This window comes from Pan troglodytes, chromosome 4, assembly GCF_028858775.2.
Source record: "Pan troglodytes isolate AG18354 chromosome 4, NHGRI_mPanTro3-v2.0_pri, whole genome shotgun sequence".
NCBI classification, from domain to species: domain Eukaryota; kingdom Metazoa; phylum Chordata; class Mammalia; order Primates; family Hominidae; genus Pan; species Pan troglodytes.
This window is the reverse complement of record NC_072402.2, coordinates 174,827,380-174,854,873: the sequence shown is the minus strand read 5'-3', so window position 1 is coordinate 174,854,873 and position 27,494 is coordinate 174,827,380. Positions and strand designations below refer to the sequence as shown.

The 27,494-nt window shown below is 41.4% G+C and overlaps 1 protein-coding gene across 18 annotated transcripts in view; it reads right to left on the bottom strand.

Annotated features, from left to right (window-relative positions):
• NSD1 (nuclear receptor binding SET domain protein 1) overlaps positions 1-27,494 on the bottom strand; it is a 170,864-nt gene that overhangs the window by 67,963 nt on the left and 75,407 nt on the right. For all 18 annotated transcript variants that reach the window (XR_010157055.1, XM_016954326.3, XM_054684820.2 and 15 more), the window contains one exon: positions 21,669-24,231. Coding sequence is in view for 17 of the 18 variants with exons in the window: in XM_016954326.3 (XP_016809815.3) it covers positions 21,669-24,231 (2,563 nt within the window). In the remaining variant the exon portion in view is untranslated. The remainder of the gene's footprint in view (positions 1-21,668; positions 24,232-27,494) is intronic.

Genomic DNA, 27,494 nt, shown 5'->3' with positions numbered 1-27,494 from the left:
TCAGGAGTTCGAGACCAGCCTGGCCAATATGGTGAAAGCCTGTCTCTACTTAAAAAAAAAAAAAAAAAAAAAAAAATACTAGCCAGGCATGGTGGCTCATGTCTATAATGCAAGCTACACCAGATGCCGAGGCATGAGAATCACTTAAACCCAGGAGGCAGAGGTTGCAGTGAGCCAAGATCTAGCCACTGCACTCCAGGCTGGGTGACAGAGCCAAACTTTAAAAAAAAAATTTATGCCTTGGGGCTGGGTGCAGCAGCTCACGCCTGTAATCCTAGCACTTAGGGAAGCCAATGCAGGAAGATCACTTGAGCCCAGGAATTCAATACCAGCCCAGTTAACATAGTGAGACCCCATCTCTACTAAAAATAAAAATAAAAAAAAAATAGCCAAGCATAGTAGCACACAGCTGTAGTCCCAGCTACCAGGGAAGAATGCTTGAGTCTGGAAGATCAAGGCTACTGTGAGCCATAATTGTGCCACTGCACTCAAGCCTGGACAACAGGGCGAGACTATCTCCAAAAAAAGAAAAGAAAAGAAATTCATGCCTTGAAATCACTAACAGTGAGAACACAAGCTTTTGCCTATCATAGCAAGTTTACACTTACACATGCCTGCTTAATTAGCACATCCCAGCAGTTACTCTGTCCTAGTCATCCTGAATTCCTGTAGGGGCTGTCTCATCATACATGGTGGTCATTCTAATACCATACTCTTCTGTAAGATGTTTCACACTTACACCACTGTCTAGTTTCTCCAAGAGCCTGACTTACTTTCTGCACTATACCTAAATTCTTCCTCCTTTCTTATTACTCTAATCTATGGGGATATCTTCAGGCTTTCTGAGAAGTTCAACAAAATCTTTATACCACAAAGCAGGAAAAAATTCTTTTTAATTTAAAAACACAATGAATAATGCAAGGAGGCTTTTGCCCCGTGTGGGTTATTTTGGAAAACTTTCTGTTGGTGCATCCAGCCTGCACGTGTGCCATTTTATCACCTTTTATGGGTATAATTGCATGGGAAAATCCGGCTGTGCATGTAAAAGATACATCTAAGCTGAAGGGGGATGGAAGGATAGTTTTTCCCTGGGGGACGTTGAATAAACTCTGCTGTGTTCCTGTGTTCTGACTGACACATTGCATGATGTCAACTGTGGAATTTTCCACTTGTGGTATTATGTCAATATTCAAAAAGATTTCGATTTTGGAGCATTTTGGATTTCTGATTAGGAATGCTCAACCTGCATTTTAAACAACATCTCTATGGATTTTGTAGAATATCAGGAATGACATTTCAACAGAATATTATATAATCGGCACTACCACATGAATTTCAAAACCACTTTACAAACACTTCATCGATTTAGTATCATATGGTTGTATTACTGTCTCATGCTAAAAAACTGAGAACTATACATCTAAACAGAATTATCAAAAAACATAAAAGGCATGGGAGGCCAAGGTGAGCAGATGGTTTGAGCCCAGGAGTTCAAGAACAGCCTGGGCAACAAAGTGAGACCATGCCTCTACTAAACATAAAAATATAGCTGCCTGTGGTGGCACACACCTGCGGTCCCAGCTACATGGGAGACTGAAGCAGGAGGATGGCTTCAGCCCAGGAGATAGGGGCTGCAGTGAGCCAAGACAGTGCCACCACACTCAAGCCTGAATGACACAGCAAAACCCTATCTGTAAAAATAAAATAATAATAATATATATAACTGATTATATGTCATTATCCCAATAACATAAAAGTGTATGTCATGTATGCAAAAGGCAAGAGAATAAGATTTAATATATATGCAATTGCTTTATGGATCAAAAGAAAAGAAAAAATTGAAAGATTAAAAATGGAATTTTGGGTACATCCTTTAAAAAAATCTTGTCACAGGTTGGGCGCAGTGACTCATGCTTGTAATCCCAGCACTTTGGGAGGCCGAGGTGGGCGGATCACCTGAGGCCAGGAGTTCGAGACTAGCCTGTGAACATGGAAAAACCCCGTCTCTACTAAAAATAAAAAATTGTGTAGTGGCGCACGCCTGTAGTCCCAGCTACTCAGGAGGGTGAGGAAGGAAAATTGCTTGAACCTGGAAGGTGGAGGTTGTAGTGAGTCCAGATCGTGCCACTGAACTTTAGCCTCCATCTCAAAAAATAATAATAACCTTGTCATGTTTTATGATCAAAATATTAAAGTATACATTTTTCTTCAAAGTAATGGTGAAAACAGCTAGGCAAAGTGGCCCACGCCTGTAATCCAAGTACTTTTGGAGGCACAAGCAAGAGGATTACTTGAGCCCAGGAGTTCAACACAAGCCTGGGGAACATGGCAAGACCTCGTCCCTGCAAAAAGTTAAAAAATTAGCCAGGTGTGGTGGCACGCGCCTGTAGTCCCAGCTATTTGGGAGGCTAAGGCGGGAGGATCACTTGAGCCCAGGAGTTTGAGGCTGCAATGAGCTAGGATTGTGCAACTGCACTCCAGCCTGGACAACAGAACAAAACCCTGTCTCAAAGTGGGGGCAGGGTGGTGACTTACACAAACCCATCTAATTAGTTAATTATTGAGGTGGCAAGGTCATAATTCCATCCCAAAGTCTCTCAAAACTCCCCATGAACATTTTTCATTAAAACAGATCCCTATGCTATCACATCATGCCCCTTTATCCCCATCCATCACTAACCCCCTCACACAAATTGGATCTCAATCCTAGACAGTCTCCTTCCTTTGTCTTCTTGGCAGGTTCCATAGGCTAAGTCTTGTTGCATTTCCTCTTTTTTTTTTGAGTCGGAGTCTCGCTTTGTCGCCCAGGCTGAAGTGCAGTGGTGTGATCTCGGCTCACAGCAACCTTCACCTCATGGGTTCAAGTGATTCTTGTGCCTCAGTCTCCCGAGTAGCTGGGACTACAGGCACAAGCCACCACATCTGGCTCATTTTTCGGATTTTTAGTAGAGACAGGGTTTCATCATGTTGGCCCAGCTGGTCTCAAACTCCTGTCCTCAGGTGATCTGCTCACCTCAGCCTTCCAAAGTGCTGGGATTATAGGCTTGAGCCACCACGCCTGGCCGCGTTTCCTCTTATAATTGCTGTTTCCACTCTACCTTTGGGGTTTGCTTCTCTCATAGAGTAACTTCTCAGACTAGGCTTCAATACTCCAGCTCTCTATTTCCTTGCAGCTCACAATGAAACCAGCAGATAGCACAAAAGACTGGAAATTAAAGTGAGAAATTCTGTACTGGATACATCTATTAGGTGACAGAGACCTTATGGCTCATAAAACCTAAAATATTTACTATCTGGCACTTCTCTACTTTGGTAGAAAAGTCTACCAACTCTTTCCCTAAATAAAAAATAAAGTAACATACTGAGGCTGAAGCACGAGAATCACTTGAACCCAGGAGGCAGAGGTTGCAGTGAGCCAAGACAGCACCACTGCACTCCAGCCTGGGCGACCGAGTGAGACTTCGTCTAAAAAATAAAAAATAAAAATAAAACACAAATAGAGTAACATATTGTAAGTGAAACAGCATGGTGACAACTGAATGAATTTTAAAAAGATGTTTCCTGGGTGGGATGCAGTGGCTCATGCCTATAATCTCAGCACTTTGGGAGGCTGAAGCCAGCAGATCACTTGAAGTCAGGAGTTCGAGACCAGCCTGGCCAACATGGTGAAGCTCCGTCTCTACTAAAAATACAAAAACTAGCCAGGTGTGGTGGTGCATACCTGTAGTTGCAGCTATCCACGAGGGTGAGGCAGGAGAATCACTTGAACCTGGGAGGCGGAGGTTGCAGTGAGCCTAGATCGTGCCACTGCACTCCAGCCTGGGTGACAGAGCAAGACTCCACCTCAAAAAAATAAAAAAATACATAAAAAGATGCTTCCTGGCTGTTGCTAGGCTTCCCCTCTTTCTTCCTTGCCTCAACTACCCCAACTCCCTACATATGTTCTCTCCCAGTTACAGCACTTTTCAGTTAGAAAAGCATGGAGAATTCACCTACTCTTACTACAAAGGAGCAAAGTGAGGCAAAAAAGTAAGTGATTTGCCAAGCTAAGATAAAGAATATATCAGGAACAAAGGAGGAATATGACCTTTTGGATACTGGAAGAAAATATCAAAATCCATAAAACTGCACAAGTCAATGGAAAGAGGAGTAATTATGCAAACCTTAATACAGGATATGTAGCAAATATCAAACAAAGCAAGAGCCAAATCACACTACCCCTAAGGTTCTCAGCAAATATGCCCTAATTCCTACCACACAACCAGTACGTCATGCCTACTATACAACTACAAAATGTTACTGTATTGTGAAGAAAGAGATAAATGACAAATACTGGATGAGTATAGCAATAGCCGTAGACCTCAGAGTATACACTACCAACTAAAATGATAAAAGAGCCAAAAAGTTGAAACAGCCCAAATGTTAATCAATGAATGAATGAATAAATAAAATTAGGCATACATCTATGGTGGAATACTATTTAGCAAAAAAGGGGACAAATTACAGATGGTAAGTTTTTTTTTTTAAATCAGAAAAATATACCAAATGAGAAGAACAAGACACAAAAGACCACATATTGCATGATTCCATTAATATTAAATGTCCAGGGAAAAGGCAAATCTACAGAGACAGTCAACTATTGGTTCTCTAGGACTAGTGGTAGGAAGAGGGATTAACTATATACAGATTAGAAGGATCTTTACTGGGATGGTAGAAATGCTCCGAAATGGATTTACAGAGATGGTTGCATAACACATTAAATTTGCAAATAGTATTCGATTGTATACATAAAATGTATGAATTTCACAGTATGTAAATTATACCTTGGATAAAGTTAATTTTAAAAAGTAAAATCTCTTTCATCAAGACTGAACTACATACAGTTTTCTCCTTTTCATTAAAATGGTGAATTTTTCCAAAGGACTAGAATACTAATAGCAACATCACTCTTCCAATACAGATTATTAGACCCTATTTATACCTCGACTTTCCTAGTTCTGGAACCTCAGAGAAAAAAGTTTAAAGAAACAAAAAAAAAAAGGCAAAATCCCCAAAACCATTCCTAATAGTGGCAATCTAGATCATTCAGCCTAGGCAGGGGCTGGTGACTCGCGCCTGTAATCCCAGCACTTTGGGAGGTCGAGGCAGGTGGATCACTTGAGGTCAGGAGTTCAAGACCAGCCTAGCCAACATGGCAAAATCCCGTCCCTACTAAAAATACAAAAATCTGCTTAGCGTGGTGGTGCATGTCTGTAGTTGCAGCTAGTAGCTCATAAGTCAAGATCATGCCACTGCCCTCCATCCTGGGTGACAGAGTAAGACTCTAACTCAAAAAAAAAAAAAAAAAAAAAAAAGAAAAGAAAAAGAAAAAAAGGCCAATGTTATCAATATACTATAATAAAACTTACGTGAATGTGCTCTCTCTCCCTCTCTGCCCCAAAATAACTGCATTGCACTATACTCACCTATTTTTGGACCTCAGTTGACTACAGGTAATTGACACTGTGAAAAATGAGTTTCTAGATAAAGGGAGACTACTGTACAGAGTAAGAGAAATATGTAAAACCATATAACAGAGCTGCATACAGCGCAATGCAGCCTGAGAAAATCTACAGGATGAATCTTCCAAAAAAAATAAATTACAAGGGAACTTTCTGCCTTTTTTTTTTTTTTTTTGAGAGAGTTTCTCTCTTGTGGTCCAGGGTAGAGTACAATGGCACAATCTCGGCTCACTGCAACCTCTGCCTCCTGGGTTCAAGCAATTCTCCTGCCTAACCGTACCGAATAGCTGGAATTACAGGTGTGAGCCACTGTGCTAGGCCAAACTTTCTGCTTTCTGTTCCATGTTTTAGGTTATTTTAAAAATTTAAATATGAATATTTAGGCCGGGTGTATGGCTCACATCTGTAATGCCAGCACTTTGGGAGGCCAAGGCGAGCGGGACCACCTGAGGTCAGGAGTTTGAGACCAGCCTGGCCAACAGGCGAAACCCTGTCCCTACTAAAAATACAAACATTAGCCAGATGTGGTGGCGCACACCAGCTGAGGCAGGAGAATTGCTTGAACTCGGGAGGCGGAGGTTGCAGTAAGCCAAGATCGCATCACTGCACTCCAGCCTGGGTGCTAGGCTCTGTCTAAAAATAATAATAATATTTAACTCATAAAAATCCAAAGTTAATGAATATTGTTATCATCCTGCCAGAAAGTAAAGGAAACTAACTTCCATCTGCCTCCTTATCAACTTATATTTTATTGTTGTGGTATATTTTAATGCCATATGTATTTAAGACCATAAGGCATTATTATTTTCATAGTCAACTGTTTGATTTACTCAAATATTTAGCACTTTCTTTATTCTGAATTCCTACTGAAAAAGGATGTATCACAGAAAATTGCAAACATCTACAAAACCAGTATAGTAAACAACTAGACTCACTGATTACAAATTCATGGCCAATCTATTTTTATCTGTATCCCCATCTTTCCATGTTATTTTGCAATATCTCATACTCCATAATATTTCATCCATATGTGTTTCATCATGTATCTCTAACGGGATATTTTAACATAACAGAATACCTCTAGTACATGTAATAGTATTTACTCAGTAAAAATATCCCTATCCACACCCTGCCCTACAGTTGTTATAAATTTGGCAGGACTCTGTAAAATAAAAAACCATTGGAAATTCCAAACAACCAAAGTAAATTAACCATCTGAAACATAGCTTCATTCATATCAAAACTACACATGCAGCCCCTTAACAAAATTTCATACTTTACTCAAAATTTTTTTTAATTACTAGATTGTGAGTAGGAATACAGACTTGGAAAAGGGGGTGGTTAGACTGGATGTTAAAAAAAAAAATTAACAGAATGCCAATCTGTACTTTTCTGTACTGTTAGTAGGAACATATCAGTATAACAACTATGAAGTGAAATTTCAAATTGGAATACTACGAGATATCGCCAAAGACAAACCAAATGACCTAAGCTGGGCATGGTAGTACACGGCTGTGGTCCCAGCTATTTGGCTGAGGCAGGAGGATCTCTCAAGTGAAGGAAAGAGTTTGAGACCAGGCTTGGGCAAAATAGCAAGAACCCCATTTCACAAATAAATAAATAAACCTCGATAGCAATTTATCTTTCAGGTTCTCTCACACATACCAAATGACTTAAGGTTTTTAACTATGCTAAATTTTAAATTACTTAAAACTGTAAAACAAACTAAATGTCCATTAATTGAGAACAGGTTTAACAAATTATGGCACACTATTGGCCGGGCCCGGTGGCTCACGCATGTAATCCCAGCACTTTGGGAGGCTAAAGCAGGTGGAATACTTGAGCTCAGGAGTTCAAGACCAACCTGAAACCTCACCTCTACCAAAAATACAAAAATTAACCGGGTGTGGTGGCACGTGTCTGTAGTCCCAGCTACCTGGGAAGCTGATGTGGGAGGATCGCTTGAGCCCAGGAGGCAAAGGTTGCAGTGAGCCAAGATTGTGCCACCACACTCCAGCCTAAGCAACAAAGTGAGACCCTGTCTCAAAAACAAAAACAAAAAACTATGGCACACTCTGCTGCTTAAAAAATGAGAAACTCATTATGCATGGATATGAGAGTGAAACAAAAAATCAAGGTACAAACAATGTATATATACTGTTGAATTTGTGTAACAAACACACATCTACCTTTTTCTTGGTAATTCATACACTGAGTATCTCTGGAGAGCAGATCTAAGCCACTGAGGTACAGGGTTGGGAGGAAAATTTTTACTGAATAGCTTCTCTCATCTTTTCAATACATACTCAAAACCAAAAAATTCAAAACTGAAGTAAAAATAAAATTATATGAAAATATTTGAAATATAATGAACGAAAATTGTGAACTATTCTTAAGGAAAAGACATTATCTGCTTTAACAGTAATATTCACATGTACATTAATAATAATTCACAGGAAAGGATTATTTCCAGCACCCATATGACCCTATTTACTAGCAAAGGTAGATCTATATAAAGGAGGTGAAAGTAAAGGATGTCAGGAAAAAGGGGAGAAAATAAATAAGAAAGGCCGCAATTGGGTTATAACAAAGCACTACTTAAGAAACTACCTGTCATGTTCATTCTATGAGGCCAGTATACTCTGAAAGCAGAACTAGACTAAGACGGCTGGGCACGGCGGCTCACACCTGTAATCCCAGCACTTTGGGAGGCTCAGACAGGCAGATTACTTGAGATCAGGAGTTCGAGACCAGCCTGGCCAATATGGTGAAACCCCGTCTCTACTAAAAATACAAAAATTAGCTGGGTGTGGTGGCGCGTGCCTGTAACCCCAGCTACTTGGGAGGCTGAGGCAGGAGAATCACTTGAACCCGGGAGGCAGAGAATGCAGTGAGCCGAGATCACACCACTGAAGCCTGGGCGACGAGGGCAAAACTCTGTCTCAAAAATATAAAAACAAAAAACATCAACAACAAAAAGAACCAGACAAAAGGTATCACACAAATAGGAAAACTGTAGACCAATATCCTTTGAGTATAGATTTTTAAATCTTCAGCAAAATACAAGCAAAACACATCCAACAACATTACACAACATGACCAAGTAGGATTTACCCCAGGACTTCAAAGTTGGTTCAAATTACAAAAATCAATCAATATAATACATCATATGGATAGAATAAAGGGGGAAACGCAAAATTGTCTTCTCAATAGACACAAAAAAGATCTTACAAATGTGACAAAATAGGTATAAAAGAGAACATTCTAAATATGAAAGGTAATATAACAAAACCACAGCTGACATCATAGTTAATGAAAAAGACTCAATTATTTCCTCCTAACATCAAAAACAAGACAAGGATGTCTGCTTTTTCCACTAGTATTCCGCATCACACTGGAGGCTCTAGCCAGGGTAAGTAAGCAAAGGGGGAAAAGGGCAAATAGATTAGAAAACATGCAGATTGCACGGTCATGTACACAGAAAATCCAAAATAATTCATTAAAAAATACTATTACTAACAAACAGTAATCAATTCTATTAACTAACAGAGATGAGTTCAGCAAAGTTTCACGATAAAATAATATACAAAATGTTTGTATTAATATTAAATATTAAATATTAAAATAATATACAAAATTTTCATAAACATGAGATAATTTGAGAATGAAATCAAAAACAAATTCATTTATAAAAGGACAAAAAAAGACTAAAATACTTAGGAATAAATTTTTTTAAGTGCAGAATTTATACACTGAAAATTACAAAGTATCATGGAAAGAAGTGAAAGACGAATCTAATTGGATGAAAAGTCATCTACTATTCATGGATTGGAAGACTTAATATTGCTAAGATGGCAACACTATGCAAACTACCCTACAGATTCAGCACAATCCCTATCAAAATCATAACTGGCTTTTTTGCAGAAACTTACAACCTTGTTCTAACATTAATATGAAACACCAAAGATGCAAAAGAGCCAAAATGATCTTGAAAAAGGGTAAAGTTAAAAAACTTATACTTTCCAATTTCAGAGACACAGTAAAATTAATTACTACAAAAATACTGTAACTAACACTTACGATTTTTATTTATTTTTTGTTGAGACAAGAGTCTTGCTCTGCCACCCAGGCAGGCTGGAGTGCAGTGGCATGATCTCAGCTCACTGTAACCTCCACCTCCCAGGTTCAGGCGATTCTCCTGCCTCAGCCTCTTAAGTAGCTGGGATTACAGGCATGTGTCACTACACCTGACTACTTTTTGTATTTTTAGTAGAGATGAGGTTTGACCCTCATGTTGGACACGATGGTCTAGAACTCCTGATCTCAGGTGATCCACCCACCTTGGCCTCCCAAAATTCTGGAATTACAGGTGTGAGCCACCACCTCATTGAGAGCACAGAACCAACCTCTTACGTAGTTATGACCAACTGACTATCAATAAGGATGCAAAGACCATTAAATAGGTAAAGAATATTCTTTTCAGGCTGGGCGTGGTGGCTCTCTCTTGTTTTGTTTTTTGGAGACGGAATCTTGCTCTGTCGCCCAGGGTAGAGTGCAATGGCACAATATCAGCTCACTGCAACTTCCGCTTCCTGGGTTCAAGTGATTCTCCTGCCTCAGCCTCCCAAGTAGCTGGGATTACAGGCATCTGCTACCACATCCGGCTAATTTTTGTATTTTTAGTAGAGACGGGGTGTCACCACGTTGGCCAGGCTGGTCTCGAACTTCTGACCTCAAGTGATCTGCCCGCATCGGCCTCCCAAAAGTGCTGGGATTAAAGCTGTGAGCCACCGTGCCTGGCCTAGCCACCGTGCCTAGACTGGCTCTCTTAAAAAAATTAAAATTAGCCAGATGTGCTGGCGCATGCCTGTAATCCCAGCTACTTGGGAGGCTGAGACATGAGAACTCCTTGAACCCAGGAGGCAGACGTTGCAGTGAGCCAAGATCCGGCTCTGGGTTGCACTGCAGCCTGGGTGACAGAGCGAGACTCTGTCTGAAAAAAAAAAAAAGAAAAAGAAAAAGAATATTCTTTTCAACAAGTGGACACCCACATGCAGCAAAATAAAATTGGACCCCTCACTCACACCGTATACAAAAAATAATTCAAAATGCATCAAAGGTTTTAGAAGAAAACATAGGGTAAATCCTCATAACCAAGAATTACACAATGGTTCTTACATACACCAACAATAGCAAACAAACAGAATGTATCAGGACTTAAATTCTTGTAATTCAAGGTATATGATCAAACTAATAAAAAGACAACCCAAATAAGAGGAGAAAATATCTGTGTATCAAATAAACCCAAAGAATAGGAGAAAATACTTGCATCATATATAATGGACTTATATGTAAAATATATAAAGACCTCTTATTACTTAATAACCAAAAGACAAAAAAGCCCCAATTAAAATATAGTCAAAGACTCTAGATATGTAATTGTCCAAATAAAATACATAAATGACCCAAAAGTATATGAAAATATATTGAACATCATTAGCCAGCAGAGGAATGCAAATGAAAATCATAATGAGATACCACTGCTCCACACCCAAAAGGACGGCTATAACCAAATAAAGTGTCAGCAAGCATATGGAGGAAGTGGAACCCTCATACATTGCTAGGAGGGATATATTATGGTAAAGCAGCCTTGCAAAACATCCTGGCAGTTACTCAAAGGGTTGAATATAGAATAACCAAATGACCCAGGAATTCTACTCCTAGGGATATAACCAAAAGAAATAAAAACTGGTCAACATGGTGAAACTCTGCCTCTACCAAGAACACAAAAATTAGCTGGGCGTGGTGGTGCGCGCCTGTAGTCCAAGCTACTTGGGAGGCTGAGACATGAGAATCGCTTGTACCTGGGAGGTGAAACTTGAAATGAGCCAAGATCGTGCCACTGCACTCCAGCCGGGGTGACAGAGTGAGACAACATCTCAAAAAGTAATAATAATAAAAAATAAAACAAAGTGGGGGCCGGGTGCGATGGCTCATGCCTGTAATCCCAGCATTTTGGGAGGCCAAGGTGGGCAGATCACCTGAGATCAGGAGTTCGAGACTAGCCTGGCCAAAATGGTGAAACCCTGTCTCCACAAAAATACAAAAAACTCAGCTTGGCATAGTGGCACAACCTTGTAGTCCCAGCTACTTAGGAGGCTGAGGCAGAAGAAACACTCAAACCCAGGAGGCAAAGGTTGCTGTGAGCTGAGATCACACCACTGCACTCCAGCCTGGGCAATGAGAGTGAAACTCTGTCTCAAAAAAAGAAAAAACAAAAACAACAACAAAGTGGGGAAGGGGAAATATGAGTTTTACAGGGCAGGCGCAGTGGCTAATGCTTGTAATCCCAGCACTTTGGGAAGCTAACATGGACGGATCATAAGGTCAGGAGTTCGAGTCCAGCCTGGCCGACAAGGTGAAACCCCATCTCTACTAAAAATGCAAAAATTAGCCAGGCATGGTGGCGCATGCCTGTAATCTAATCCCAGCTACTTGGGAGGCTGAAGCAGGAGAATCGCTTGAACCCGGGAGTTTGCAGTGAGCTGAGATTGTACCACTGCACTCCAGCCTGGGCAACAGAGCAAGACTCCACCTTGAAAAAAAATTGGGGGGAAAGAAAGAGTTTTATATACATTCAACTTAAGTTGTTAACAGCTTAAAATAGATTACTGTACCTGTAAGATGTTTTATTTAAGCCCCATGGTAACAACATGGAAAATGCCTATTGAAGATACATAAAATGAAATGATAAAGAAAACAAAGTATGTCAATTAAAAAAAAACAAAAAACAAGGAAGGCAGAAAGACAGCAAAAGGGGGACAAAACAGCTACAAACCAGAAGAGAAACAATTAGCAAAATGGTAATAACAAATCTTTGTCTGTAATTACTTTAACAAAAAATGAGGCCAAATACAGGCCACAGTGGCTCACACCTGTAATCCCTGCACTGTGGGAGGCCAAAGTGGGTGGATCATTTCAGGCTAGGAGTTCAAGACCAGCCTGGCCAACATGGTGAAACCCCGTATCTATTAAAAATGAAAAACCACACAAAATTAACCGGGGGTGGTGGAAGGCACCTGTAGCCCCAGCTACTCAGGAGGCTGAGGCACAAGAATCGCTTGAACCCGGAGGTGGAGGTTGCAGTGAGCTGAGATTGCCCCACTGCACTACAGCCTGGATGACAGAGGGAGAGCCTGTCTCCATAAAAAAAGAGGCCGACCACAGTGGCTCATAACCATAATCCCAGCACTTTGAGAAGCTAAGGCAGGTGGATCACTTGAGGAAGATCACTTGAGACTGGCCTGGCCAACACTGCAAAACCCTGTCTCTACTAAAAAGACAAAAATTAGCCAAGCGTGTTGGTGCACGCTTGTAATCCCAGCTACTCAGGAAAACTGAGACACTAGAATTACTTGAACCTGGGAGGCGGAGTTTGCAGTGAGCTAAGATCATGCCACTGCACTCCAGCCTAGGCGACAGAGCAAGCCTCTGTTTAAAAAAAAAAAAAAAAAAAGCAATTACTATAAGAAAAAAAATGGATTAAACTCCCCAATCTAAAGATAGAGTGGTTGAGTGAATGAAAACCATTATACAATTAGGTACTATCTATAAAAGGCTCACCTAAGATTTAAGTGAGCCTTAAATCTCACTTCACAGAGGCTGAACGTGAATGGCTGCAAAAAGATATTCTATGCCAGTGGTAAACAAAAGAAAGCAGAGATTTTGGCCATACTTATATAAAACAAAATACACTTTAGGTAAAACACTGTCACAAGAGACAAAGGAACACATGATATGATAATAAAACAGTCAATTCATCAGGAAGCTATAACACTTGCAAATACGTAATTCACCTAACATCAGACCACCCAAATATAAAAAGCAAATAATGACAGAATTGAAAGGAGAAACAGAGTAACACAAGGAGATTTTAATACTCCACGTTAAAATAATGGAGAGAACCACAACGAAGATCAATAAAGAAACAGAGGACTTGAACAATTGCATATAACAAACATATATAAAACACCAATACCAAACAGCAGCAGAATACACATTCTTGTCAAAAGCACATAGAATATTCTCCAATATGGTCACACAGAGTCTTTTTTTTTTGACACAGGATCTTACTCTGTCGCCCAGGCTGGAGTGCAGTGGCGTGATCTCAGCTCGCTGCAACATCTAACTCCTGGGTTCAAGCAGTTCTCGTGCCTCAGCCTCCTGAGTAGCTGGGACTACAGGCATGAGCAACCATGCCCAGCTAGTTTTTGTATTTTTAGTGGAGATGGGGTTTTGCCATGTTGGCCATGTTGGTCTTGAACTCCTGACCTCAGGTGATCTCGCCTTGGCCTCCCAAAGTGCTGAGATTACAGGAGTGAGCTGCCACGCCCAGCCACACAAGTCTTAACAAATTTATGAAGACTGAAATCATACCAAGTATCTGTTCCAGTCACAATCAAGTGAAACTAGAAATCAGTATCAGTACAAAAACTGAAAAATCCACCAATAGGTGGAAATTAAACAACAAACTCTTGAACAATCAATGGAAAAAAGAAGAAATCACAAGGGAAATTTGAAAATATCTTTTGACAGGGCCGGGCGCGGTGGCTCACGCCTGTAATCCCAGCACTTTGGGAGGCGGAGACAGGAGGACAACAAGGTCAGGAAATCGAGACCATCCTGGCTAACACAGTGAAACCCCGTCTCTACTAAAAATACAAAAAATTAGCTGGGCGTGGTGGCAGGCACCTGTAATCCCAGCTACTTGGGAGGCTGAGGCAGGACAATCGCTTGAACCCGGGAGGTGGAGCTTGCAGTGAGCTGAGATCGTGCCAGCTCACTCCAGCCTGGCGACAGAGCGAGACTCCCTCTCAAAAAAAAAACACAAAACTTATGGGATGCAGCAAAAACACTACTAAGAGAGAAGTCTGTATCAGTAAATGCCAACATTGAAAAACAAAGTTTTCAACTCAACAACCTAAATTTACACCTCGAGAAGACAGAAAAATAAATCTAAGCCCAAAGTTGGTAGAAGGAAAAAAACAAAGACTAGAGCATATAGAAATGAAAAGATAAACTACAGAGCAACATCTTTTATAAATACTGATGCAAAAATCCTCAACAAAATACTAGTATATCAAATTAAATAGCACATTAAAAGAAATATACGGCTCCCGTTAGGGCCAGCTGGAGAAAAAAAAGGGGGGGGCTGGGCGCGGTGGCTCACGCATGTAATCCCAGCACTTTGAGAGGCTGAGGAGGGCGGATCACAAGGTCAGGCTAACATGGTGAAACCCTGTCTACTAAAAAATACAAAAAAAATTTAGCCGGGCGTGGTGGGGGGCGCCTGTAGTCCCAGCTACTCAGGAAGCTGAGGCAGGAGAATGGCGTCAATCCGGGAGGTGGAGCTTGCAGTGACCCGAGATTGCGCCACCGCACGCCAGCCTGGGCAACAGAGCGAGACTCCGTCTCAAAAAAAAAAAAAGAAATATACATCATGACCAAGTGGAATTTAATCTTGGAATGCAACGATGGTTCAAAAATAGAAAAAAAAATCAACAGAATACAGCACATTAACAGAATAAAGGACCCCCAAAAAACTACATGACCTTCACACTTGATGTAGAAAAAACATCTGACAAAATTCAACGACCTTTCATGACTGAAAAGAAAGCACTCAACAAACTAGGAATAAAAAGAAATTACATGCCAGGTATGGTGGCTCACACCTGTAATCCCAGCACTTTTGGGGGGCCAAGGTGGGAAGACTGCTTGAGCCCAGGAGTCTGAGACCACCCTAGGCAACACAGTAAAATCTTGTTTCAACAAAAACTTACAAAATTAGTCAGGTGTCATGGTGCACACCTGCAGTCCCAGCTACTTGGGATGCTGAGGTGGGAGGATCACTTGAGCTCAGAAGTTTTAGACCCACCTAGGCAACATAGTAAAACCTGACCTGTACAAAAAGGTTAAAAATCAGCGGAGTATGGTGGTGCATGGCTGTAGTCCCAGCTACTTGGGAGGTCAAGGTGGGAGTATTGCTTGAGCCTGGGTGGTTGAGGCTGCAGTGAGCCATATCACCACTGCACTCCAACCTAAGTGACAGAATGTGACCCTGTCTACACTTTGGGAGGCCGAGGTGGGCAGATCACAAGGTCAAGAGTTCGAGACTAGCCTGACCAACATGGTGAAACCCCGTCTCCACTAAAAATACAAAAAAATTAGCCGGGCGTGGTGTCAGGCGCCTGTAATCCCATCTACTCAGGAGCCTGAGGCAGGAGAATGGCTTGAACGAGGGAGGTGGAGGTTGCAGTGAGCCGAGATCGCGCCACTGCACTCCATCATGGACATCAAGAACGAAACTCTGTCTCAAAAAAAAAAAAAAAAAGAATGTGACACTGTCTAAAAACAAAAACACAAAAACACAAACAAAAAAGTAATTACATAAATATAATAAAGACTATATATAAAAAGACCACAGCTAATATGCTTGACAGTGAAACACTGAAAGCTTTTCCTCTAAGATAAAGAGCAAGGGAAATATACCACTGTAGCAACCTATTCAACACATTATTTGAAGTCCTAGCAGAGTAATTAGGCAATAAATAGGCAAGCAAGAAGCCAAATTATCTCTTTGCAGATGACATGAACCTTTATGTAGGAAACCCTAAAGATTCCACACGCTATTAGAACAAAGAAGCAAATTCGGCAAAGTTCCAAGATACAAAATTAAACCTGAACATTTCTATATACTCATAATGAACAATATAAAAGGAAATTAAAACAATCACATTTGCAATAGCATAAAAAAGAATAGAATACTTAAGAATAAACTTAACCAAGGAGGAGAAATGGTTGTACACTCCAAAACACTGTTGGATGAAATTATGGAAGATATAAATAAATGGAAAGATAGCCTGTTTTCATGGATTGGAAAACTTAATATTGTTAAGATATCCCTACTACCCAAAGGAAACTAAAGTCAATGCCATCCCTATCAACATCTCAAAAGCCATTTTTTTTTGCAGAAATAAAAAAATATCCTAAATTAGTGTGTAATTTCAAAGAACTCCCAAATAAACAAAACAATCTTGAGAAGAAAAAAAAAAAAAAAAACTGAAGGCCTTACATTTCTTGATTTCAAAACATATCATGAGGCTATGGTAATCAAAACAATATTGTACTGGCATAAAAATATAGACATGTAAGTCAATGGAACAGAATAGAGATCCACAGAGATCCCTGGCCAGGGTGGTGGCTCACACCTGTAATCCCAGCTTTTTGGGAGTCTGAGGCAGGAGGATCACTTAAGCCCAGGAATTCAAGAACAGCCTGGGCAACATGGTTGGACCCCGTCTCAATTTTACTAAAAATTAAAAAAAAAAAAAAAAAAAAACAGAGATCCCTGAAATAAATCACATACATGGTCAAATGACCTTCGACAACAGTGCCAAGACTACACAATGGGGAAAAGATAGTCTCTTTAACAGATGGTATTGTGAAAACTGGATATGCACATGCTGAAGAACGAAGATGAACTCTCATTTTACACCTTACATAAAAATTATCATAAAATAGATCAAAGACCTAAACATAAGACCTCCAACTATGAAACTCCTAGAAGAAAACAGACGAAAAACTTCATGATATTGGAAGGAACAAGAATTTCCTGGCTATGAGACCCAAAGCACAAGTAAAAATTTTTTAAAAAGCAAAAATGGAAAAAAAAAATCACATTAACTTCTACACAGCAAAGAAAACACTCAACAGAGTGAAAAGGCAGGTACAAAATGGGAGAAAATACTTGCAAATCATACATCAGATAATTGGTTAATATCCAGGATATATGAATAACTCTTATACCTCATTTTTTTAAAATAACAAGATTTAAAAATATGCAAAGGGATATGCACAGTAGCTCATGTCTGGAATCCCAGCATTTTGGGAGGCGAAAGTGGGAACATCATTTGAGCCCAGTAGTTGAAGACCAGCCTGGGCAGCATAGCCAGAAACCTGTCTCTACAAAAAAACACAAAAATTAGCCAAGTGTGGTGGCATGCACCTGTACTCCCAGCTACTCAGGATGCTGAGATAGGAGGATCACTTGAGCCCAGGAGTTTGAGGCTGCAGTGAGCTATAACTGCACCACTGTATTCCACCCTGGGTGACAAAGAGGCCCAGTATCATTAAAAACATATGTATATGGACAAAGGACTTATAAAATGATGCAGCAATTATGCAAAACACTATAGAGGTTCATCAAATTAAAAGTAGGCCGGGTGCGGTGGCTCACACCTATAATCCCAACACTTTGGGAGGCCGAAGCAGGAGGATCACTTAAGGTCAGGAATTTGAGACCAGCCTGGCTAACATGGCAAAACCACTGTAATCCCAGCTACTTGGGAGGCTGGGGCACAAGAATTGCTTGAGCCCAGGAGGCAGAGGTTGCAGTGACTTGAGATCGCATCATTATACTCCAGCCTGGGTGACAGAGGGAGACCCTTGTCTCAAAAAAAAATAAAAATAAAAGTAGAATTACCCTATGTTCCACCAATGCCATTCTAGGTATTTATCCAAAAGAAATGAACATCACTGGGTGCAGTTGCTCATGCCTGTAATCCCAGCACTTTGGCAGGCTGAGGCGGGCAGACCACCTGAGGTCAGGAGTTCGACACCAGCCTGGCCAACATGGTGAAACCCCATCTCTACTAAAAATACAAAGTTAGCTAGGCGTGGTGGTATATGCCTGTAATCCCAGCTACTTGAAAGGCTGAGGCAGAATTGCTTGAGCCCAGGAGGCGGAGGTTACAGTGAACTGAGATTGTGCCATTGCACTCCAGCCTGGGCAACAAGAGCGAAACTCCATCTCAAAAAAAAAAAAAAATTGAAAACCAGATCTCAGAGATATCTGCATATCCATGTTCACTGTAGCATTATTCACAATAGTCAAGATGTGGAAGCAATCTAAATGTCCATCAACCAATGAACTGATAAAGAAAAGATGCTTTAGTATGGAAAAGAAAAAGTATGTTGGAATATTATTCAGCCATAAAAAAAGGTTATTGGCAGGGCGTAGTGGCTCATGCTTTTAATCCCAGCACTTTGGGAGGCCAAGGCGGGTGGATCACGAGGTCAGGAGATCGAGACCATCCTGGGGAACATGGTGACACCTTGTCTCTACTAAAAATACAAAACAAATTAGCCAGGCATGGTGGCATGTGCCTGTAGTCCAAGCTACTTAGGAGGCTGAGGCAGGAGAATTGCTTGAACCCACGAGGCAGAGGCTGCAGTGAGCCGAGAACCCACGAGGCAGAGGATGCAGTGAGCTGAGATCACGCCACTGCACTCCAGCCTGGGTGACACAGTAAGACTCTGTCTCAAAAAAAAAAAAAAAGAAGGTGATCCTGTCATATGCTACAACATGGATGAACCTTGAAAACATTATGCTAAGTGAAATAACCCAATCAGGTGACACCTTTTCTCTACTAAAAATACAAAACAAATTAGCCAGGCATGGTGGCATGTGCCTGTAGTCCAAGCTACTTAGGAGGCTGAGGCAGGAGAATTGCTTGAACCCACGAGGCAGAGGCTGCAGTGAGCCGAGAACCCACGAGGCAGAGGATGCAGTGAGCTGAGATCACGCCACTGCACTCCAGCCTGGGTGACACAGTAAGACTCTGTCTCAAAAAAAAAAAACAAAAAAAAAAGAAGGTGATCCTGTCATATGCTACAACATGGATGAACCTTGAAAACATTATGCTAAGTGAAATAACCCAATCACAAAACAACAAATACTGCATGATTCCACTTACATGAGATGTCTAAAGTAATCAAATTCACAGAAGCAGAAAGAATGTTAGTTGTCATGGATTGAACAAAGGAGAAAATCAGGAGTTGTTGTTCAATGGGTACAGAGTCTCAGTCAAGCAAAACGAAAACGTCCTGGAGATCTGCTGTTGTACATGTACATGATTCATGACACTATAATACACACTTAAATACTGTTTTTTTGTTTGTTTATTTTGAAATGGAGTTTCGCTCTGTCTCCCAGGCTGGAGTGCAGTGGCGCAATCTCAGCTCACTGCAACCTCCACCTCCCGGGTTCAAGTGATTCTCCTACCTCAGCCTCCCGAGTGGCTGGTATTACAGGAGCGCGCCACCATGCCCAGCTAATTTTTGTATTTTTAGTAGAGATGGGGTTTTGCCATGTTGGCCAGGCTGGTCTTGAACTCCTGACCTCAGGTGATCCATCAGCCTTGGCCTCCCAGAGTGCTGGAATTACAGGCGTGAGCCACCGCACCTGGCCGTAAATACTGTTAAAGAGTAAATCTCACTCTAGCCTGGGCAACAGAGCCAGACCCTATCTCAAAAAAAAAAAACCAAAAAAGGTACATTTAGGTTACATGCTTTTTAACCGTAATTTTAGAAGAAGACAGAAGAACTGATACATACTACAAGAGGCATGAACCAGAAAACATTAAACTAAGTAAGAGAAACCAGACCCAAAAGGACCACATATTGTATGATTCCATTTCTATGAAATGTACACAATAGACAAATCTACAGATTGGTAAAAACTGAAGGCAGGGCTGGGCACAGTGGCTCACGCCTGTAATCCCAGCACTTTGGGAGGTGGAGGCGGGCGGATCACAAGGTCAGGAGATCAGAGACCATCCTGGCTAACACAGTGAAACCCCGTCTCTACTAAAAATACAAAAAAAAAATTAGCTGGGTGTGGTGGCGGGCGCCTGTAGTCCCAGCTACTCAGGAGGCTGAGGCAGGAGAATGGCGTGAACCCGGGAGGCGGAGCCTGCAGTGAGCCGAGATCACACCACGGCACTCCAGCCTGGGTAACAGAGCGAGACTCCGTCTCAAGAAAAAAAAAGAAAAAAAAACCTGAAGGCAGATTGATAAGAGTTCTGTGTTTCTGTCTGGGATGATGCAAATATTCCACAATTGATCGCACTGATTGTTGCACAACTCTGTGACTATACTACAAACCACTCAATTAAAAACGTTAAAAGCTGAATTTTATGATATGATAATTGCATTTTCAATAAAGCTGTTAGAGAAAAATCTACTATGATACACAGTTTTGAGAATCTTATGTTAATGGATATTGCTGTAAAAAAGAAAAAAATATGTATATACATGTATACACACACTGCTTTATCCTCAACTGTATACTGTGTAATGTTAATATCTTGAAAGATTTCTGTTTTCCATCTGCTGCTAGGTACAACACTTGGGTACTTCTGGTATTTTTATTTGTTCATAATCCTCATTCCAGTAGGGATTTAAGACACCTAAGACCTTCAAATAAGTACTACAGAATACTTGCAGTTTTTTCAAAAGCGCATGTGGTTCATCAAATTGTCCACAAAACAGAAGGACCTATCTTAAGTAATGGTCAAAGAAAACCTAACATCCAGCCAGATGCAGTGGCTCACAACTGTATCCCAGCACTTTTGGTGGGTGGATCACTTGAGTTCAGTTCAAGACCAGCCTGGCCAACGTGGTGAACCCTCATCTCTACTAAAAATACAAAAATTACCAGGTATGGTGGCGGGTGCCTTAAGGAAAAAAAGGAAACTACCATCCAATAGAATCTATTTGCTTTCTATAACCTAACAACTGGATTTAAATCCTAGGATCAGAGCCTTTCAATTACTTGCAGTTACATATTGAGTCCCAAAAAGCTTGGGGATTTTAAAAGGTAAGAAACGGGGAACAGGTCAGTCAAGAGTAATCCCAGCACTTTAGGAGGCAGAGGCTGGCAGATGGCGTGAACTCAGGAGTTTGAGACCAGCCTGGGCAACACAGTGAGACCCTGTCTCAAAAGAAAAAAAAATTAAAAAAAAAAAAAAAAGAGAGAGAGAGAGAAAGAGAGAGAGAGAAAGTGAGAAAGAAAGATGTTATAGAGATTTACTTGAAAAGGCTGGGGAAAAGGGCTTCTGGTAAAGTTTAACTTTTGAATATATATGGAAATCTCATCTTCAAAATTCAGACCTTTCTACATAAAACTCCTTCTTCATTGAAGTGACGATTCTTCCCCCCTAGTTTATACTTCACTTTACCATTACAACAGACCAATTTCAGAAGGACAATGTTTATCAGCACTTTCTCCAATTTTTTTTTTTTTAAATCACATTTAGATGTCCTTACCTGGTTCAGGGAGCTCAGCCTGTGGTGTCAAACTGGGAATTCCTGGCTCCTTTTCCATGTCACCAATGCTGGCACTGGATTTATCACAAACATTTAACCGTGGCCCAACTGAATCTAAGCAGTCAGCATGATTTTGCTCTGTCAGTGGTTCCTCAAGTATGCTTGCTGAAGGAGGAGTTCTATGCTCTGGAAACTCATCCCGCCCCTCCTGCACAGGGTCACTAGGAAGTAAGACCCTAAAGGCACACTCAGAGTTTTCTTTCTCTTTAAATCTGTTCATGCGCTTACGAGGTTTAGTGCGCCTTTGGTTTAAACGCTGCCACCGCTTTTTAGGCACCACTTGATTTACACCATTGAGTTCATCATTCTCACTGTTCATTACAGAGTCCAGCTCTGGGCCTTTTCCGTTTTCAAAAGAGAGTCCTTTTTCAGAAATTTTACCAGGATCAGATTGCTTAACCTTGCTATCGAAATGCACATCAGAAAAATGGTCACCATCTTCACTTGTTAAGTGGCCCATTATCTGAAGGGGATCCTCTTTACTAGGATCTTCTGCCCCACCTCTCAATGAACCTCCATGTTCTCGGTCTCCCTGCAGTACAGCATCAAGAGTCACACTTGGAAGCTGATTCAGTTTTCTTTTGCGCTCGGTCTTTAAGGCTTTACGGTTCACTGTGTTCTTTACCATTTGGGCTGAAAAAGCATCTCGCAATTTGGATGAAGGCTTTGATCGTCCACAGTTGCGCCTAGTAACACAGTCTGAACGACTTTTACCAGAAGCAGGGAGGTCTCTCTTTTCGGACACTAAGCCAGGTAGGGAAGCAGACAACTCGCCAGATAATGCAGAGTCACCCCCACTAGGGCTAGGATTGGCGGAGTTCTGAGTGCCATCTCCCTTTTTCTCTGAATTGTGTGTGGAGCCTCCTGAAACCAAAACCTTAGAGACTCCTACAGGACTATTAGTAGAACAGTCCCCACGACCAGGACTCCGGTAAGAGACCAGGTTTTGAGCAGTCATCAACCGCTGCTCCTTCGTCTTACTATCATGCATATCTTTCAACATCATTAGCAATGTACTGAATTTGTAGTCTGGTTCAATAGGTATGTGATTCTGACTAGAAGCAGAAGAGAAAAGTAATGGTTTTGATGGCTTTGATGTTCCAGAGTCACTGACATCCTCACCTAAGGATCTGTAAGAGAGTTCCTTCAACTCGGATAAAACATGTTTCACCACTGCTGTTTCTATGTCACTTGAATCCCTGGTTTTCTCATGCATATTGTTCAGTAGTTTTAGACCATCCACTTTCCCACTTTTAGAAATGCTGGCCAAAGGAGAGCCTTTGGTATCAGAAGAGCAGCATTTCAAACTGCACTCCTCATTTATAACTGGGGGTTCTACCATAACTGGATTTTCTTTGTGTTTGCACTTTATACTTCGGAACTTGGGCTGTTTGCTTTTCGAATGTAATAGAGCTTGATTTGCTGCCCCACCCTTTATTAACGAGTTCTCACTGGATATGCTTGATGACATGTTGAATTTTGGAGAGAGAGCATCATTTGTAAAATCTGACTGGGGTTTGTGAACAAGAGTAGATGCCTTCAGATCAGAGAGATTAACCTGAGACGTCTCAGTTCCAGGCTCTGCACTCTTAGTACAACCCATTAAGTGGTCTGTATGTGAGTTACTAATGAGAGGCTTCTGTTTTGCTTTTACCCTAGTGTTTGTGGCAGCAAACCTAGAATACTTTATCTTTTCATTTTTCTGCATAGATAACATGTTCTCTGTTCTATCGAAAGCATCTGGAATTTCAAGGACACTGTTATCAGACTCTGAGCTGTGTTCTATGGGATCCAGGTCACTGCTTCCATCATCAGAAGTGGTACAGATACTAATGGAATCACTTCGCTTTTCCTCATCACCTGCTCCAATATAGCAGAGCTTCACTTTTGAACCACACACCAGGCTTCGTTGGGGTTTATTCTTCTCTCGAGAACACTTTGAGATCAAAGCACCCTCAGGCAAGCCCAATAAAGAGTCACCATTTGAAGTCTCAAATTCTTTCTTTGCAGTGTTTTTTCCACAGGAAGAAAACAGAAAACTTCCTGGGGCAGTGTTGGACCCTGTGAGGCTATTTGCTATCCTGGAAAGTTCATTAGAGGCCTGCGTATCAGATATATCCCCAGAGATAAAGTTTAGGCCAAGGTTCTCTGGAATCTTTCCCCTCCGTTCATCTTTATGTGCTTCAAATTGTATGTGGCCCTTTTTCACACTAGTCCTTTTTGGATTATCAGAGCTCTTTCTGGCTCGAGATTTAGCACAAGGCTTTTCCTTCTCATCTGCAGAATGTTCAGAATCAAAAGCCAGTGATTTCAAACAGCCATTAAGCAACAGATCATGTTCTGACTCAGGATCATTTGTGCAGTCTTCAAATGGCATATCTTCTTCACTGTCCAACTTGATTGAACCAGGAATACATTTTCGGTTCTTTGACCCCTTGGGAACATCATACTGTTCTGCAAGTCCAACACTGGCTTCCCATTTACTCAAAATTTTCTGAGGAACCTTAAATTTAAAGGAGAAAAAGAATTATCACTTATCAAAGAAATGGGTGGGGGAAAAGGGAGATGAAATCAGAAGCTTTTTTTTTTATTCCTTTTTTTTTTTTTTGAGACAGAGTCTTGCTCTGTCACCCAGGCTGGAGTGCAGTGGCACAATCTTCGCTCACCACAACCTCTGCCTCCCGGGTTCAAGTGATTCTCCTTCCTCAGCCTCCCGAGTAGCTGGGATTACAGGCACCCGCCACCACACCCAGCTAATTTTTTGTATTTTCAGTAGAAGAGGGGTTTCACCATATTGGCCAGGCTGGTCTCAAACTCCTGACCTGAAGTGATCCGCTCACCTCAGCCTCCCAAAGTGCTGGGATTACAGCTATGAGCCACCGCACCCGGCCTGAAATCAGAAGCTTTTACAAACCTGTCAGGCCTCCTGCTTTTATGGAACCAGCCAGGTAGTTAGCACCTGAGCTCAAGCAGCATCTGAATCACCCTAATGGAGCTTCCTCAAAAATACTTCTGCTAATAAGATTATGTCATTAGAGTAAGGACTGATCTCACAAACACTCCACCCTCCCTGCATTTATAAGCACAAAGCAGAATATAGACTAAAACTGGTAACATTACATTTCTAAATTAAAGAATACTTGGCCGGGTGTGTGGCTCACGCCTGTAATCCCAGCACTTTCAGAGGCTGAGGAGGACGGATCACCTCAGGTCAGGAGTTCAAGACAACCCTGGCCAACATCGCCAAACCCCATCTTTACTAAAAATAAAAAAATTAGCCAGGTGTGGCGGCAGACACCTATACTCCCAGCTACTGTGGAGGCTGAGGCAGGAGAATCACTAGCACCCGGGAGTTGGAGATCACGCCATTGCACTCCAGCATGGGGGACAGAGTAAGACTCCATCTCAAAAAATTAATTAATTAATTAATTAATTAAGGAATATGAAGGCCAAACACATGTTCAGTTGCATAAAAAAGAAAGTAGGGAGGCTAAGACACGAGAATCATTTGTACCCAGTACGTGGAGGCTCCAGTGAGCTGAGATCACGCCACTGTACTCCAGCCTGGGTGACAGAGCAAGACTCTGTCTCAAAAAGAAAAAAGAAAAGAAAAAAAGAAAAAGAAAAAAAGGTTAAAGATGATGAATATAGAAAAAACAGGATAAGAGGAATCAGCAGGTTTGATCTACCTCCCTAGGGAACTTGAAATTTGAAATTCCAGTTATCACTAGCCACCTGGCTAATCAAGAATCGACTATAAATGTTAAATATAACCTGGATTATAACCAAGCCATCTCCTAGGCTTCATCATGTAATCCAGAGCTATTATACTGATGACACCATGGGTATTACATTATCTTTTCTGGATACCTCACAGCATGAAAACATTGAGACTCTGAAATACAGCTAATTTTTCAGACTCTTATTTTCTTCCTTACCTCCATACAATAGGTCAAGATTCTAACTACCACATAGTGTTCACAAATAGTTTAATATTTGTGAAGGGGATGTTCTGCAGAGCAAGTAAACATTAAGATCATTGCTGGGGATGGTGGCTCATGGCTGTACTCCCAGCACTTTGAGAGGCTGAGGCAGGTGGATTACATGAGCTCTGGAGTTCAAGACCAACCTGGGTAACACAACGAGACCCTGTCTCTACTAAAAACACACACACACACACGCACACACACACACACACACTAGCTGGACATGCTGCATGCATATGGTCCCAGCTACTCAGTAGGCTGAGGTAGGAGGATCATTTGTGCCCAGGAGGTGAAAGTTGCAGTGTGCCGAAACCGTGCCACTGCACTCCAGCCTGGATGACAGAGCCCGATCCTGTCTCAAATTTTAAAAAATAAAATAAATAAATAAAAGGCTGGGTGGAGTGGCTCACACCTTTAATCCCAGCACTTTGCGAGGCTGAGGAAGGAGGATGCCTTTAGCCCAGCCTGGGAAACACAGGGAGACCCACCCCCTCTCTAAAAAAAAAAAAAAAAAATTTAAATAAATAGGCCAGGCACGGTGGCTCACGCCTGCAATCCCAGTGCTTTGGGAGGCTGAGGTGGGCAGATCACAAGGTCAGGAGATCGAGACCATCCTGGCTAACATGGTGAAACCCCGTCTATACTAAAAATATAAAAAATTAGCCAGGCCTGGTGGCGGACACCTGTAGTCCCAGCTACTCGGGAGGCTGAGGCAGGAGAATGGCGTGAACCCGGGAGCCAGAGGTTGTAGTGAGCTGAGATCGCACCACTGCACTCCAGCCTGCGCAACAGAGCGAGATTCTGTCTCAAAATAAATAAATAAAAATAAATAAATTAAAAAATAAATAATTAGGGTAACGAGGCCGGGCACAGTGGCTCACGCCTGTAATCCCAGCATTCTGAGAGGCCAAGGTCGGGGGGATGGCGGGGGGTCACCTTAGGTTAGGAGGTCGAGACCAGCCTGGCCAACATAGTGAAACCCTGTCTCTACTAAAAATACAAAAATTAGCAGGGCGTGGTGGCGCAAGCCTGTAATCTCAGCTACTTGGGAGGCTGAAGCAGGAGAATTGCTTGAACCCAGGAGGCAGAGGTTGCGGTGAGCCGAGATCATGCCACTGCATTCCAGCTGGGGCGACAGAGTGAGACTCCATCTCAAAAAGAAAAAAAAAAAAAAAATAGGGTAACTAGAGGAGTAGCCTCCTCTTAAAGAAAGGATCAAACGGACAATCTGGTAGTGTGTATTTTTTTTTTTTAAGCACAGAAACACATATCCACTAATGCTCATGACTGTGACCAGAGTAAATCAATTTTCCAGAATCTGAAAGCCCCAATAAACACCTCTAAAAAGATTGGTAACTCTACATACCTAAAGACTTAACAAAATAACCGACACATCCCTATCAGCAACCAGCTGAAATATCTGAAAGGAAGCCGTTAACCTCTTTCATCCTAACAACACATACTAATTGTTTCTAAAGCATCAATTGTATGTCATATTAAATATTTTATACTTATTTCTAATGTTTACAACAGTTCTATAAGGTGTAAGTTATTGTACTAGCTTTAGAGATGAAGACACCAAGTCTTTGAGAACTCAAGTGTTAAGTGGCAGACCCTGCATATGAACTCTAAATTATCCTAATTATGATTTTTAAAAATAGTCTACAAGTATTGCCAGCATGGTATCTCATGCCTATAATCCCATCACTTTGGGAAACCGACATGAGAAGATTAAGTCCAGGAGTTCAAGACCAGCCTGGGCAACATGGCAAGACCTTGT